A 14,878-nucleotide genomic window follows, 5' to 3' on the forward strand; every position below is an offset into this window, starting at 1 on the left:
CCCCGGAGCCCCAGCCTCCGAGCCCCCGAGCCCCCGAGCCTGGCGCCCCGAGCCCCCGAGCCCGGGTGTCCCCGGAGCCCCAGCTCCCGAGCCCCTGAGCCCCCGAGCCCGGCGCCCCCGGCTCTGCAGCCGTGGAGCCGCCCAGGGACTGCGGTGGCCGGGAGGAGGCCCTGGGAGCCCGCGGCGGGGTGTCGGGATGTCGGGGTGGGGATGTCGGGGTGTCGGGGTGGGGATGTCGGGGTGTAGGGGTGTCGGTTGACGGGATGTCAGGATGTCAGGGTGTTGGGGTGGGGATGTCGGGGTGTCAGGGTGTAGGGGTGTCGGTTGACGGGGTGTTGGGGTGTCGGGGTGGAGATGTGGGGATGTCAGGGTGTCTGAGTGGGGGTGTCGGTTGACGGGGTGTTGGGGTGTCGGGGTGGGCCGTGGCGGTCTTTCCTGCGCCTGGGAGCGCAATGTGGGAAGTGCTGGGCTTCTCCAAGCCGCAGGGGAGGCTCGGAGCCCACGAGGGTGGCCAGACGGGGGGCACGGGCACGCACAGCCAAGCCCAGGGGGTATCCTCCCTCCCCTTCCCTCCCCTTCCCTCCCCTTCCCTTCCTCCTCCTCCTCTTTATCTTCCCCTCCATGACTTCCTCATTTCCTCCCCTCCTCCCCGTCTTCCTTGTTCTCTCTCTCTGTCTCTCTCTCTTCTTTCTTTCTCTTTCTTCTCTCTTTCCCTCCCTCCCTTCCTCCCTCCCTTCCTGTCCCCCCTCTCTTTCTCTCTCTCTCTCTCTCTCTCTCTCTCTCTCTCTCTCTCTCTCTCTCTCTCTCTCTCTCTCTCTCTCTCTCTTCCTCTCCTCCATCCTCCCACTCCCTCCATCTTCCCTGTCCTGTATCCACACCCTCTCTCCCCAGCCCTCCTCCTCCTCCTCCCTTCTTCCTCTCCATCCTCCCTCTCTCCCCTCCATCCTCCCTCTCTCCCCCTCCTCCTCTTCTCCATCTCCTCCTCCCTTGTCTCCCCTCCATCCTCACCCTGTCTCGCCCCCCTCCCTTCTTCCTCTCCATCCTCCCCGTCTCCCCTCCATCCTCCCTCTTTCCCCAGCCCTCCTCCTCCTTTTCTCCATCTCCTTCTCCCAGTCTCCCCTCCATCCTCACCCTGTCTCCTCCCCTCCTCCTCCCTTCTTCCCCTCCATCCCCCCTCCCCCCCCAGCCCTTTCCTGTGGCAGACACCAGGCCTCCCGTCCCCTAGGCCGGGCCCCGCGGGAACCGTGAGTCGCTCGTGGGGCCGCCATGGCGTCGTCCCGGCCCAGGCTGCACTACCTCAACGGAAGGGGGCGCATGGAGTCGGTGCGCTGGGCGCTGGCCGCCGCGGGCGTGGAGGTACCGCTTCCCCGCGCCCCTCCCGCCCGGGGTCCCCACCGGGGGTCCCCGCGCCCGGGAAGTGCCCCCCGCACGGCGGCGCTCGGGCTGGGGTTCTCCTGCTTTTGGAAAAGGTCCCATGAAAGGCAATGCGAAGAGCCCTGCGCCCCTCCGCCCCGAGCTGCTGTCTGGGGTCTGCCCTCCCTCCCCTGCGGTGGGGCGGTTTAAAGCCGAACCCCATGCCCACACCGTCCCGGGACGTAGCCCCCCACATCTATCCATCCCTAACCGGTGAGGACGGCAAGGCAGAGCCACGCGCCCACCCTTGAACCCAGGGCTCAGGCAGGGCGCGCAGCCTGGATCAAAACGAGGTCTGCGCGTGGAATCTGCTTAGGTTTCTTCCAGAACCTGAAGAGATCTGCGCCCATTTAAAGATGCCCTCTGCTTGGGGAAGTCTTCCTGTAGGTGAGGTTGTAAAAATCAGTGTTTTCCTGATGGTGGCCTCTTCCACAACAGGCTGCACAGTTTACACACTGCAGACCTCATCAGAGGTCCGTGTTTCCCCAGGAATGGGCTGGCACAGCCCCGGGGCCAGCATTGCACTTCCAGGCGCCACGTTTCCTTGGCTGTTGTCAGCTGGGTTCCCAGCTCTTCCCTGAAGTCAGCCCGTGGTCATCATGGAGAAGGTCTCCCGGGTGTTTGTGTGAAATCCTCCACAGCGGGCCTTGCTCTGGTGTTTTCCTCTTGGGGGAAGAATTCCAGGAAAGCAAGCTGGGCTTCTCGGGATCATCCCTGATTCACCCCTGGACCTTGGGTTTGGAGTGTGTGGGCTTGCCAGCTCCCTCTTCTGCCCTGCTTGTCTCTGCTCTGCCCAGTCCCACTGCTCTTCCAGAGCAAATCAATTCCACCCATTCACAGGGACGGGAGCCACGCAGGAAGGTGGCTCAACACCTCTCCCCCTCCCATCCAGTTATTCATGGCTGTTTGTTGCAGCTTGGGTGGCAGCGCCTCCTGGTTTACTTTGCTTTGCCTCTCAGGATAGTACTTTCTGTCACTACTGGGTGTGCTAGGCTCCTCTTGTATTTTCACTCTCCAAACCCGAGCCTGTTATTTCTCCAGGAAGGCCTGCCCGCTGGCACTGGGAGCCTGGATGGGAGACCCCGCGGTTTGTGTGTGGAGGAAACGGTCCGTCTTAGATTCCCCATCCTACATTTGGCTCCTTGGCCTCAAGACAACATGCGAACCCTGACCCGAGGCTGGCTGCCACTGAACACGCCTCTCTATGCCCTGTACTCGTTACACCGGGTTTGCCGGCTCAGATCTGGGCTCCTTTTCCTCAGTCCTAATTTTCCCCCTGTGGAGATGCTGTGAATTGCTTTGTGCCACATGTCTTCATTAATCTGCATTAATTCTTGAAAAACAGAGCTTGTAATTCTCCCTTCCTGTTGTTCTTTTGAAAACATCACTGAAGGATCTGCCTCTTTCCTCGAGGCCCTATCTTTTTCTGTATCTTAAGTTGGAATGTGAAGGACTGAGTCCTGTCTCAGCACGCTCCCGTGCTGGTCTGCAGGCAGCTCGTTCTTCCCCAGTCCCCGGGGGACCACAGCCCCCACACCCACGGCGCAGCATTCCACTGTGGGCCAGGCCAAGAACATCGCCCTGGGCCTCCAAGAGACCACCACCCATCTTTTAATGTTGCTCCTTTGTTAAGCCCTATTTAAACCTACCCCAAATCCAGTCCCTCGCACAACCTCCCATCCCCTGGGAAGGTCTGTGCGCCTCGCTGGGCCTCAATCCACAGTCCTCGCCTGGTGATGACCGGGTCGGGCCTACTCCTTTTCCAATCTCCATTTCCCTCACAATCATCATTTATGGATATGAGGATTGATTGTGGTGGCGCGTTCTAATCCATCCCTGGCGTCATACTTTAGGAGGTTGGGTTAGTGAATTCCTGTGCACGGGATCCTCCATGGCTTTGGCTTGTCTCTGGCATCAGCACACTTCCTCACCTCCCTGGCAAGAGAATCAGCATTTTTGGTGGGAACTATTCTGTTGTAGTGGGCAGTACTATTTAGAAGCCAAGGGTGGTGCCAAGGGTAGCTTGGTATATTGGGTACTGCATCTTTAATGATGTTGGTCTTTGGGGGGGTGGGGTCTCTCTCTCTCTCTCTTTCTCCCTCCCTCCCCCAATTTAGTTTGATGAAGAATTTCTGGAAACTAAGGAGCAGCTTCAGAAGTTGCAGGAAGGTGAGTATGGAACGGAGCCAGCCATCTGTGCTGATGCTTTTTTAAAAAAAGAACTTGTACGTATGTGGAAAGGTAAAGATGCTAAAACGTGCAGGAAAGTAAGCGGGGGTACACAGCTGAGGTGTCCAGGGCCACTTTCTGTCCAGGAGAGTTTTTTGTATTTTGTGGGTCATAAGGCTTGCCCTCTGGGCCTGGGCACTGTCCCTGAATTCTTCAGCTCAAGGCTACCTCCCTACCCCTGGAGCCACAGCACCACTTCTGGTTTTCTAGAGGTTAATTGGAGATAAGAGTCTCACGGACTTTAGTGCCTGGGCTGGCTTTGAACCTGGATCCTCAGATCTCAGCCTCCTGAGTAGCTAGGATGACAGGCGAGAGCCACCACACCTGGCTAGTCCAGGAGTTTTGTGAAAAGCAGCTGGTGGGTCAATGTGGATCCTTCCACATCCACAGACACCAGCCTTTCTCCATCTGCCCTCTCCCCCTTTCCCCCTCCCCCAGCCTGCTGCTTCCTTCCTCCCTCCCCTCCCTCCTTCACATCCTCCCATCTCCTGCTGACAAGTGATGGCACATCAGACCCCTTGAGCTGCTGCTCAGCCCTGCTCCCTCTGCCCCGGCGTCTTATCAGAGGACCACTGGAAGCCGGCATCCGTACAGCCCATCCCAGCCCATCAGTACAGCCCGCACCCCCCACTTCCCCCATCCGTACAGCCCACCCCCCATCCCCCTCCCCCCATCAGCACAGCCTGCCCTGGCTCACCAGTACAGCCCACACCCCCACACCCCCACTCCCCCCATCCGCACAGCCCAGCCCGGAGTCCACGGCACTGTGCCACTACCTTCCCTGCTTTAACCACTGTTTCTCTTTCTCTCTCTCTCTCTCTCTCTCTCTCTCTCTCTCTCTCTCTCTCTCTCTCTTCTTTCTTTCTCTTTCTTCTCTCTTTCCCTCCCTTCCTTCCTCCCTCCCTTCCTGTCCCCCCCTCTCTCTCTCTTCTCTCTTTCTCTTTCTTCTCTCTTTCCCTCCCTCCCTTCCTCCCTCCCTTCCTGTCCCCCCTCTCTTTCTTTCTCTCTCTCTCTCTTCTTTCTTTCTCTTTCTTCTCTCTTTCCCTCCCTCCCTCCCTCCTTCCCTTCCTTCCTGTCCCCCTCTCTTTCTTTCTTTCTTTCTTTCTTTCTTTCTTTCTTTCTTTCTTTCTTTCTCTCTCTCTCTCTCTCTCTCCTCTCTTTCTCTCTCTTTCTTTGTTTCCTTCTTTCTTTTTCTGTGTGTCCTGGGACTTGAACTCAAGTCCTGAGCACTGCCCCTGAGCTTTTCCAGCTCAAGTCTGGCACTCTACCAATGCCACAGCTCCGCCTCTAGCTTTCTGGTGGCTAGCTGGAGACGGAAGTCTCCGGGGTTTTTCTCCCTGGGCTGGCTTGGACCGGCCATCCTCCGACGCCAGCCTTCCGCCTAGCTAGGATGACAGTGTGAGCCTGGCCCCCTCCCTCCTGCCTTCATTCGCTGTGCTGCCTGACGCCCGAGGGCTGATCTGAATTCTGTCTCTCGCCCCAGAGTTTTGGTATGTGCAGCCTGCTGCGGGTCTGTTGCAGAAAGAACTGCACAGGAGGAGAGTGACGGGGCTCTGGTCTGGAGCCTGCCGCGCTGGCAGGAGTGTCCTGTCCTCCCCCGTCCGGGGCGACAGGCTGCTGGCCACCCGTGCCTGCCCAGCACCTTGTGTGTCTCCATGTTTTAGTGGCCTGTGTCTGCGGCGGGGCCGCTCGAGCAGACGCCCTCACCAGAGGCCAATGGAGAGGAAGGGGTGCCGGGTGGTTCAGCTCCTCTGGAGCCTGACCCGGGGGCGGGCGTGCCTCACTGTGCTCCTTTCCCAGAGGGCCACCTGATGTTCCAGCAAGTGCCCATGGTGGAGATGGACGGCATGAGGCTGGTGCAGACCCGGAGCATCCTGCACTACATCGCCGACAAGTACCACCTGTTCGGCAGGAACCTCAAGGAGAGAACCATGTACTGCGGGAACCATGCCTGAGTACCCTCCCTGCTAGCCCCCTATGTGTGTACTGTTGCCTCCTCCCGTTGATCTCCTTTTCATTGGAGAGGAGGACTCAGTCTCGGTATCTAGTCCTTTATGTTCCTCGGCAGGCACTCTACCACCTGAGCCACGCCTCCAGCCCCTATGTTTGTATTGTTAATGTGGACCGGGGCTTGAAACCCAGACAGTGAAGCCCAGGTGGAAAGTGAGTACAGAGCCTTAAGTTACACGGGTTCAGCTACCGTCCCTCAAGGCACTGTCCTACAGGGCAGCTCCTGAAAGCCTAAGAGATTCAACCCTTAAAAGCCTGCAGTCCCCAAGCACAATGTTCTGAAAAGATTCTGGAAAAAAAAAAGAATTTAAAACCAAAGGTGCATATTTTATAAAATATGTTTTATGGAGAAACATAAAGACAAGGGAGAGGGCCGGGAGTTTGGCCTCGTGGTAGAATGCTCGCCTAGCATGCACGAAGCCCTGGGTTCAATTCCTCAGTACCACACATAGAAAAAGCCAGAAGTGGTGCTGAGGCTCAAGTTGTAGAGTTCTAGCCTTGAGAAAGTCCAAGGACGGTGCTCAGGCCCTGAGCCCAAGCCCAGGACTGGCAAAAAAAAAATGAAAATGGAAGGGCAGAATGCTCAACAGTCTGCTTCACACAATAAAATAGTGACAACACAGACATTTCTGTGAGCATACACTCCCAGAGACAGAAGAGTAGTTGTGTGGATATAACTTTTGAGCGGGTGAACAGTGCTGATAAGGAGATGGGCTTCAAAGTGAGCTGTTCATTTTGGCATCTGTGCACACATCATGTCACAGCTGTGACCACCTGAGACATGTAACAAGATGGCTGAGATGAGCCTTCTCCACATATGGCATCACCTAAAAACAGATCTGGAGACATTTCTCTCACAAATGCACCTTCGCAAGGACATCTCTCCATTCACTGATGAGTTGTCTGGTTTTATGTGCACAGACAATGCAAATAAATTTACCTGATGTTAATCTAATCTAATCTAATCTAATCTAATGCAAGGTTAGCAACTAACTGGGCAAAACATGTATAATATGAAGTAAACCTGAAAGTCCCTAGGCAATTTAGACCTCCAAAATTGGAAACAGTACAAAGATAATACCCACTTATAAAACACAATGCCAACAATTTTAAATAGTGAGGGAAATGGCAGGAAAAAAAAGCCCTAAAGCTAAAACTAAAAAGAAAAATTGACTTTCAAGGTTGTAACATTCAGGATTTTAAGTTCTCAAAAAGTGTCCCCTGGAGTTAAATAAGAAAGAGTTCTGAGGGGCCGGGAGTTTGGCCTAGTGGTAGAGTGCTTGCCTAGCATGCACGAAGACCTGGGTTTGATTCCTCAGTACCACATACATAGAAAAAAGCCAGAAATGGTGCTGAGGCTCAAGTGGTAGAGCTTCTAGCCTTGAGAAAATCCAAGGACAGTGCACAGACCCTGAGGTCAAGCCCACAACTGGCAAAAAAAAAAAAAAAAGAAAGAGTTCTGAGATAGGGGTATCAGATACCAGATGTGATATCTGCAAATAATTTTGTACCTTCTGTAATTGTTTTGATGCTGCTTTTTGGTCTTCCTTGCTACTTAATGTCATGGAGTATGAGGCGTGAGAAGTGGTATTCAAGGCCTGGAATGGCGTATACTGCACTAAAATTTGAACTCAGAGCCTGATGCTTATGCCTCCCAGATGCAGGGTCCAGGGAAGAGCGTTAGCTCCAGTTGTCAGATGGCTTCCTTGGCAAACTTATGCCCATAGTCCATCTGTGGCCAGGAGCAGTTGCTCAAGCCCCAAATCCTAGCTTCCTGGGAGGCAGAGGTCTGGAAGGCCACTTTTGGGGGTCAGCCTTTGAGAGAAGGAAAGGCCACAAATTCTGTTTTAACCTCTGCATGGGTATGGTGGTGTATGTCTGTCACCCCAGATATATAGGGCAGCCCAAATGTATAGATGAGATCCTGTCTATCTCAGAAATAAGCCACAAAAAGCTGGGTGGCATGTCTCAAGTGGAAGAGCACCTGCCTGCCAAACACAAGGCTCTGACCGCCCAAAATGAAAAGTTAAAAATGAATACATTTGTTGCCAGTCTGAGTGCAGCCCACGTGGAGAGGAGAGCGTGGGTTCAGGGTGAGGGTGGGGGGGGGGGGGAGCTGGGGAGAGGGCTCGTAACAGCTCCCAGGCTCTCTGACTCGTGTCGCTTTCTGAAGGTTGTTTTGAGCTAGAACAGATACTGACCCGGAGGTAGAAAAGCGAGGATGTCCTGGGCGCCGGGCTGAGCCCAGGGAGGGTGTGTGGGGGAGCGGGGCTGGGAGGCTGAGGCCGCTTTCCCTTGGAAGGATCGACATGTACGTGGAGGGGACCCTGGACCTGCTGGAAATGATCATTATGCACCCTTTCCTGCGGCCCATAGACCAGAAGAAGGGCCTGGTTACCATGGCCCGCAAGGCCATCACGCGGTACTTCCCCGTGTTTGAGGAGGTAGGCGCTCTCCCCCGTGGGTGAGACGGGAGACGCAGTGCCTGGCACAGCCCCACCGCCAGGGGGCCACTCGGGCAGGGCAGACTCTTCAGTGTCAAGTCATCAGAGTTGACGTGTCAGAGTCCCCCAGTGTCTGTCACAGGTCGTCAGGCACCCATTCACAAAGCTCCCATCTCATTCATTCAACGTCTATCAGTGTCTTTCATTGTCTGCTACATGGAGAACCATTTCCCTTTTATTTCTCTTTTGCTCTTTTCTGTTTTGCTCTTCCTCTCATTACTACATCCGTTTTTTTTTTCTTTTTCCTTTTTTTCTCTGAGCTCTAACTCCCTTTTATTATCCTGAATTAGAAGGATCATCTTGTTGGCATTAGAACTAATGCGGGTTGGGAGGGGAAGAAATTAGAATCAGAAAAAAAAAAAAAAGGAACAGTATTTTCTGGGGCTGCGTTTCATGGCATCTTTCCCAGAGTGCTTTTGGAGGCATCTGTGTCCCAGGCCCTGAGTGTGTCAGGGTTCCTCACAACACAGGTGTGAGGTGAGCAGGATGGCCTCCTGAAGAGACCTGGCACCTGGGGCCGGGAGTGTGGCCTAGTGGTAGAGCACTTGCCTAGCGTGCACGAAGACCCAGGTTTGATTCCTCAGTGCCACATACATAGAAAAATCAAAGTGGTGCTGAGGCTCAAGTGGTAGAGTGCTATCCTTGAGAAAGCCCAAGGACAGTGCTCTGGCCCTGAGTTCAAGACCCAGGACTGGCAGAGAGAGGGGGGGTGGTACACGGGGAGAAAAATGAAGAGCTGGATTGGAACGCTGGACTTGCCCTACTCAGGGTGCCTCTCTGCCACTCTGTAGCTGTGTTCCCTGTCTGACAGACCCGCAGGCACATGTGTGCACACCCATGTATTGGTGGGCATCCAGGAGTTCACACGAGCTCATGTGCCCATACACACACACATACACACACACATTCATTGTGCAAGGGATCACCTCCCTTTCCTACCACTGTTCCTGGCTTGACTCTTACAAATCCCTAAAACCTAAGTGGTACCCTCAAAAATAGAAGTCAGGACCAGTCAGTTTTCTCCGTCAGGAGCCGGGACAGGAAGTCAGGTCCGGTTTCTAACACAAGCCCTGGAGGTCAGTGAAGCACAGAACTGGACTGACCCATCACGGAGACTGTATAGCTTTCAGCCCTCCGAGCACCAAGAGGCATCGGTGCTCATGCATTACTGCAGGTGCTTCTAGAATTTAGACATATGCTCAGTCCAGAACCCATGAACACCGTTCTCTCCACTGCAGATACTTCCTCTTCCTCTCCCCTCTCTCAGTATCCTGGCGCCCTCTTGTCAATGCTGCTGGGGGAAGGCTGTCGTTTCCGAGGCATTCTCAGACACTCGTGTGTCTGTGCGCTGTAATGGGGGTTTCCGCTCTCCATCCGCAGGTGTTGAGGTGCACTGGTCAGTTCTTTCTGGTTGGCAGCCAGCTAAGCCTTGCAGATGTGATTCTCCTCCAGACTATTCTGGCCCTGGAAGAGAGGATTCCCACCATCCTGACTGCATTTCCTTCCCTCCAGGTAAGGGACACAGCACTGTGAGACTGCAGCCTGCCTTCTGTGTCTGTTCACTGGTTGTGTGTGTGTGGGGGGGGGGTGTATGACTGGGGTGTAGTCTAGTGAGTGAATGGAAAGGAAGGTACAGACTTGAAATTGCTTCTCTGGCCCTCAGATCATTAGCCAGAAGGGCGCTGTCAGGTGAAGGAAGTGTCCATGCTGCCTGGCTCTGTCACTGCGCGCCAAGAGGCAGGCGCATAGGGAGAGTTTTCAGAGAGGACTTTACATCGTGGGGACCCAGCAGTGGGCTGGGCATCCTCAGTGAGTGGGCTTCCCCTGCCCACAGAGGGCCCTGGAGCTCAGCATCCCAAACCGTGCTGTTGTCATGCTGCAGCTCCCCTTTCAGAGACAGGGTCTCTGAAAAGAGACCGAGCACAAGGCACCTGCGTCACCCCACAGGCTCCCGCTCTTCTCCATGTACTAAGAGCGCTGACTGACATCCTTAGGGTTCCTGTTAATATCAGTGACACATTTTCTTCGCCGTGTGTGTGCTGAGCTTGTGTCTTACACTCAGTGGGTATTTAGTATATAGTCATTTTTAAACAAAAAACCTTTCCTTTTTTTCCCCCTTTTTAACCAGTCCTGGGGCTTGAACTCAGGGCCTGGACACTGTTCCTGAGATTCTTTTGCTAACTCTCTACCACTTGAGCCACAGCGCCATTTCCAGCCTTTTCTGTGCATGTGGTACTGAGGAATTGAACCCAGGGCTTCATGAGTGTTAGGCAAGCACTCTACCATACCACTGAGCCACATTCTCAGCTCATGACCTTCCTTTTAAAGTATTTTTATTTTTTTCCCCCAAGAATCCATGGATCCATGGAAGGTATTTTTTTTTTATTTTTTATTTTTTTTGCCAGTCCTGGGCTTGAGCTCAGGGCCTGAGCACTGTCCTTGGACTTTCTCAAGGCTAGAGCACTACTACTTGAGCCTCAGCACCATTTCTGGCTTTTTTCTTTGTATGTGGTACCAAGGAATCGAACCCGGGTCTTCATGCATGCTAGGCAAGCACTTTAACCACTAGGCCAAACTCCAGGCCCCCCTTTTAAAATATTTTTAAATTTTTTTTTTGCCAGTCCTGGTCTTTGAACTCAAGGCCTTGAATCCTGGGCACTGTCCTTGGACTTTCTCAAGGCTAGAGCGCTACCACTTGAGCCACAGCACCATTTCTGCCTTTTTTTTCCCCCTGTGTATCTGGTATGGAGGAATCGAACCTGGGTCTTCGTGCATGCTAAGAGAGCACTCTACCACTAGGCCAAATTCCTGGCTCCTAAAATATTTTATTAAAATGATTACATATGAAGATTACTTTGTCTAGTTTAGAATGTCCACTAGACCAAATTGGACTTTTCTCCTCAGTTACTGAGATAAGAATTGATTGGACTTGACCCGAATAAAAACAAAACAAAACAAAACAAACAAACAAAAACCAGGTTTTTTCCTTTGATTCCAGCTTACATAAATATGTGATACCTGAGTTACAGGCTCCGATAGAGCTATCTGGTCATCTCCCACTCAGACCCCAAAGGAGGACTTGCTTGATAATAGGAGGAGAAAAGTCGTAGGAAATGGAACCTGAAAATATGCCTCTTACCATCAATGGCATTTGGTGGGTACAGTGCTGGTTTTGAGTGGGGCCTTGTGTTTGCAAAGCAAGCTCCCTGCCGCTTGACTGACCTACCTTACGCTTCTGTGCAAACGGCTCATGCATTTCTCTGTGTAAATCGCCTCTCCCTATCTGCTTTTTCCTCCTTCCTTTTATTCTCTTTAAGCGTGTGCCAAAATCCTACTCTGTATTTTTAAATTTTTTGCTAGTTCTGAAAAGAGTGACCATGACAGGTGCATGGTATTTGCAGAAACCTCGGTCCCACTCTGTGTCTGATGGTGGATGCTTTGCACAAGATCAGACCTTAAACAGACGCTGAGTTGCCATTCCCATGGAACTTCATCAATCAATAAATAACTATATATACATATACAGATATGAAAACTATTTTGATGTGGTTTTGCACAGCCCTATTATCAGTGACTCATTCTTTTGCTGTTAACTTGGATCTTTTGTGCCTTCCTTTCTTAGGATTACAGGACAAGAATAAGTGACATCCCCACAATTAAGAAATTCCTGGAGCCCGGAAGCAAGAAGAAGCCCCCACCCAATGAGCAATACTTGAGAGCCGTCTGCAAAGTCTTCTTGTCGTAGAGTAGTTCTGCTGTCCATGAATGGGTAGACCCCCCCCACCTTCGTATCCAGCTCTGTCATAGTGCTACGTGTTAAGTGAGTTGTAACTTGAGTCTCTTGTGCCAAGCTGATCTTCTCTCCTAAAAATGTCAGCCTTTTTGTTCTGTGAAAACCTTCAGGGGACATGTTCTGGTAAGCCTTTCTCAGGGCAGCTGGTATTTGAGCTAGATCTGGTTTGGTGACTGGTTTTCTGGTTTTATGTAGCCAGTTCATACTGAGGTTGAGGGATGGCAGGGCCTCTTCTCCCCTCAGCTCCTCTGTTCTCTTTCCGGCTAGCTCTCCCTATCTCTTCCTAATTTTTAGTGTCTAGTAAAACACCATGTCTAGTGAACAACTCTCCTTCAAGCTATAATAAAAGAGATGGAAGTAAGGAATGCACTCTCTATTAACTGAATGCTCATTATTGCCCTGACTCATGCTGGCAAGGAGCTCAGTGGGAGCTGGGAGACCTAATTAGTGTCAGTGAGTGAGATTTGGGGTGGCTACCTTGAGCCATACCCACCAAGTCCTACAGGGTCTTGGGGATTGGGTCACGTGTGATCTCTTTCCTGCCGAGTGACACGAGCTGACCTTGGGTCCGGCAGGGTCGTGCCCACCTGATGAGTCCTCATAAAAACTCTGGGCCCCACGCCTCCGGGGAGCATGGTGGCGGGTGGCACTCCAGGTGTACACCAGGTGTGAGTTCAGGCTGCCTGGTGTGGGGAGTGCTACTGGAAGCTCCCTGGGTTGGCACCCCGCTTCTCTTGCTGGCTGCCTTTACCTTTGCCTGTGGAGAACTCTAGGTGTGGGTACAAGAGCGTCTCTTCAGTTCTGTGAGTCCCCAGCTGCGGCCATAGCTGGGAAAACTTGAGAAGGAAGCAGTCTTACACTTGAAAACCACTTACCAAGAACAGGTTTAATTTGTAATAGACTTATTTTTTTAAGAGAATTGGAACCAAATTACTTATGACACATTGAAGCCCATCAAGATTATGTGTCCAAACAAAGTTTCAAGATACCCTTTTGCAAACTCCCAATTAGACAGTGGCTGCCTGAATTTAAGCCTCAAGTTTAAGAATGACCTTAACAACAACAACAAAAAAACCCAAAACAACTCAGAGTCTGAAAGTTAATTCCTGAATGCCCACATTTTAGTTACATCTGTCTGTGATCAGTCATTTTTCAAAAGCCACAGTCACTTTTATATATTAAAAATAGCAGCTGAATCATCCTGAAGATGTTCACTCACACACACACACACACACACACACACACACACACACACACACACACACACAGAGGTATAATGTTGGGTCAGGCATATGGAGGCTAATGAAATTGTGGTGGTTTTTTTTTTTTTGCCAGTCCTGGGCTCGGGCTCAGGGCCTGAGCCCTGTCCTTGGGCTTTCTCAAGGCTAGAGCTCTACCACTTGAGCCTCGGCACCACTTCTGGCTTTTTTCTATGTATGTGGTACCGAGGAATGGAACCCAGGTCTTTGTGCATGCTAGGCAAGCACTCTACCACTAGGCCACACTCCCGGCCCCTGAGATTGTGCGCCCACCCCGCAATGCTTGGTAAAACAGTGCGTAAGAATGATGCGTGCAAGGCCGGGAGGGTGGCCTGCGTGCCGCAGACCGGCTCCACTCCCCGCCCCGCCGCGCAGGAACCCCAGCAGTGGTGCTGTGGCTCGGGGGCAGAGCTCTAGCCTTCGGAAAGCCCCGGGCAGGGCCAGGCCCCGAGCGGCCGGCCCTGGACACCGGCTTCCACCACGGAGGACGGGCGTCCCCGGGGCTCTGGAGCCAGGGCCGGGCGCCCGGGCGCCGAGGGGCGGCGCTGACCTGGCGGGACCCTGGGTGGGGCCCCTCCACCGGGCTTTGTGGTGGCCGTGGTTGCCCCGGTCGTGTTCCCTTCTTGTTACACTCTGGGATGTTAATGGCCAGGGATGGGACCGGAGCCCAGATCAGCCCGTGGTGCCTGCCCCGCCTCGGGGGTCCCCGGCGTCCTGGACGGGGCCGGGGGGGGGCCGGGGTCGTTGGAGGAGTTTCTGAGAAGGTTTCCGTCCGGGGTCGCTTGAGTGATGTCACACAGTGGTGTGACATGGAGGGAACAAGCCGGACCCCTCCGGGACGGGACGTGACCTTTCGGGGTGGAGGTCGGGATCCTGGGCCGGATGCACCGGGCACCGCCCGGGGGGAGGCAGAGATCCAAAGTCCGGCCTGGGGGGGGCGGGGGAAGGGGGGGAGGGGGATCTCAAAGTCTGGCCTGGGCCTGGGGGTAGAGATAAGAGAGCCTGGCGGGGAGGGGGCGGAGACCCACGGGGGGGGGGGGGGAGGAGGGAAGGGCGCCCTCCCCACAGCCAGCCCGCAGTTCTGTCCTCAGCCCGACGGTGGGGCGCAGGGGCGCAGCCTCAGAACCAGGCTCAGGAAGGGCGAGACAGGGAGGAGGCCCCGTGAAAGGAACGTTCTGGAAGCAGAGTCAGTTCAGCAGGGGAGGGGAGGGGAAGAGAGGGGAGGGGAGGAGGGGAGGACGCTTACCCCCCCCCCTCGCTGGAAGCAGGCCCCAGTGGGCTCAGGATGGAGATCTGAGAAGAGAATGAATTCCTCCGCCCCCCTGCATCCCTTTTCCCTTCTGCCATTCGTGGCTCGAGGCGGCCGAGGGCTCTGCCGGCTGCCAGCCCTGGACTTGGGGTCTTCCCCCACTCAGGACTGCACACGCACGCTGCTGTGGTGACCGGGAGGCCGGGGTCTGGCCAGCGCCCCCTCGTCTTCATGGAGGAGGAAGGAGAGGGGGCAGCCTGGGGGCCCAGGCTGCCATGCCTCCTGCCTCCTGGCTCTGCCCCTGGTGCCAGGGTCCCCGTGGCGTCCCACTTGGCCTCTTGGCTGGGGCTGATCTGGTTTGTTGGTGTTGTTTTTCTTCCCTCTCACTCTGGTGAGTGTATCCCTGGGGCTGCAGGCCCTG

The 14,878-nt window shown here is 54.0% G+C and overlaps 1 protein-coding gene across 1 annotated transcript; it reads left to right on the forward strand.

Annotated features, from left to right (window-relative positions):
• Window positions 1-898: 898 nt before the first annotated feature.
• LOC150047568 (glutathione S-transferase A4-like) lies at window positions 899-12,310 on the forward strand. Its single transcript, XM_090355484.1, has 6 exons — window positions 899-1,356; window positions 3,531-3,582; window positions 5,443-5,575; window positions 7,955-8,096; window positions 9,537-9,668; window positions 11,779-12,310. Exons 1-6 carry the CDS (start codon window positions 1,267-1,269, stop codon window positions 11,899-11,901), a joined length of 672 nt encoding a protein of 223 aa, XP_090211610.1. The 5' UTR covers window positions 899-1,266; the 3' UTR covers window positions 11,902-12,310.
• Window positions 12,311-14,878: the final 2,568 nt, after the last annotated feature.

The sequence above is a fragment of the Megascapheus bottae genome, chromosome 22, assembly GCF_031878675.1.
Source record: "Megascapheus bottae isolate mThoBot1 chromosome 22, mThoBot2.hap1, whole genome shotgun sequence".
In the NCBI taxonomy this organism is placed as follows: Eukaryota; Metazoa; Chordata; class Mammalia; order Rodentia; family Geomyidae; genus Megascapheus; species Megascapheus bottae.

Coding starts and splice junctions, on each gene's coding strand:
- LOC150047568 (XM_090355484.1), top strand. CDS start 1,267: ATGGCGTCGTCCCGGCCCAGGCTGCACTACCTCAACGGAAGGGGGCGC. Junction 3,583..5,442: donor GCTTCAGAAGTTGCAGGAAG/GTGAGTATGGAA, acceptor CTCCTTTCCCAG/AGGGCCACCTGATGTTCCAG. Junction 9,669..11,778: donor CTGCATTTCCTTCCCTCCAG/GTAAGGGACACA, acceptor TTCCTTTCTTAG/GATTACAGGACAAGAATAAG.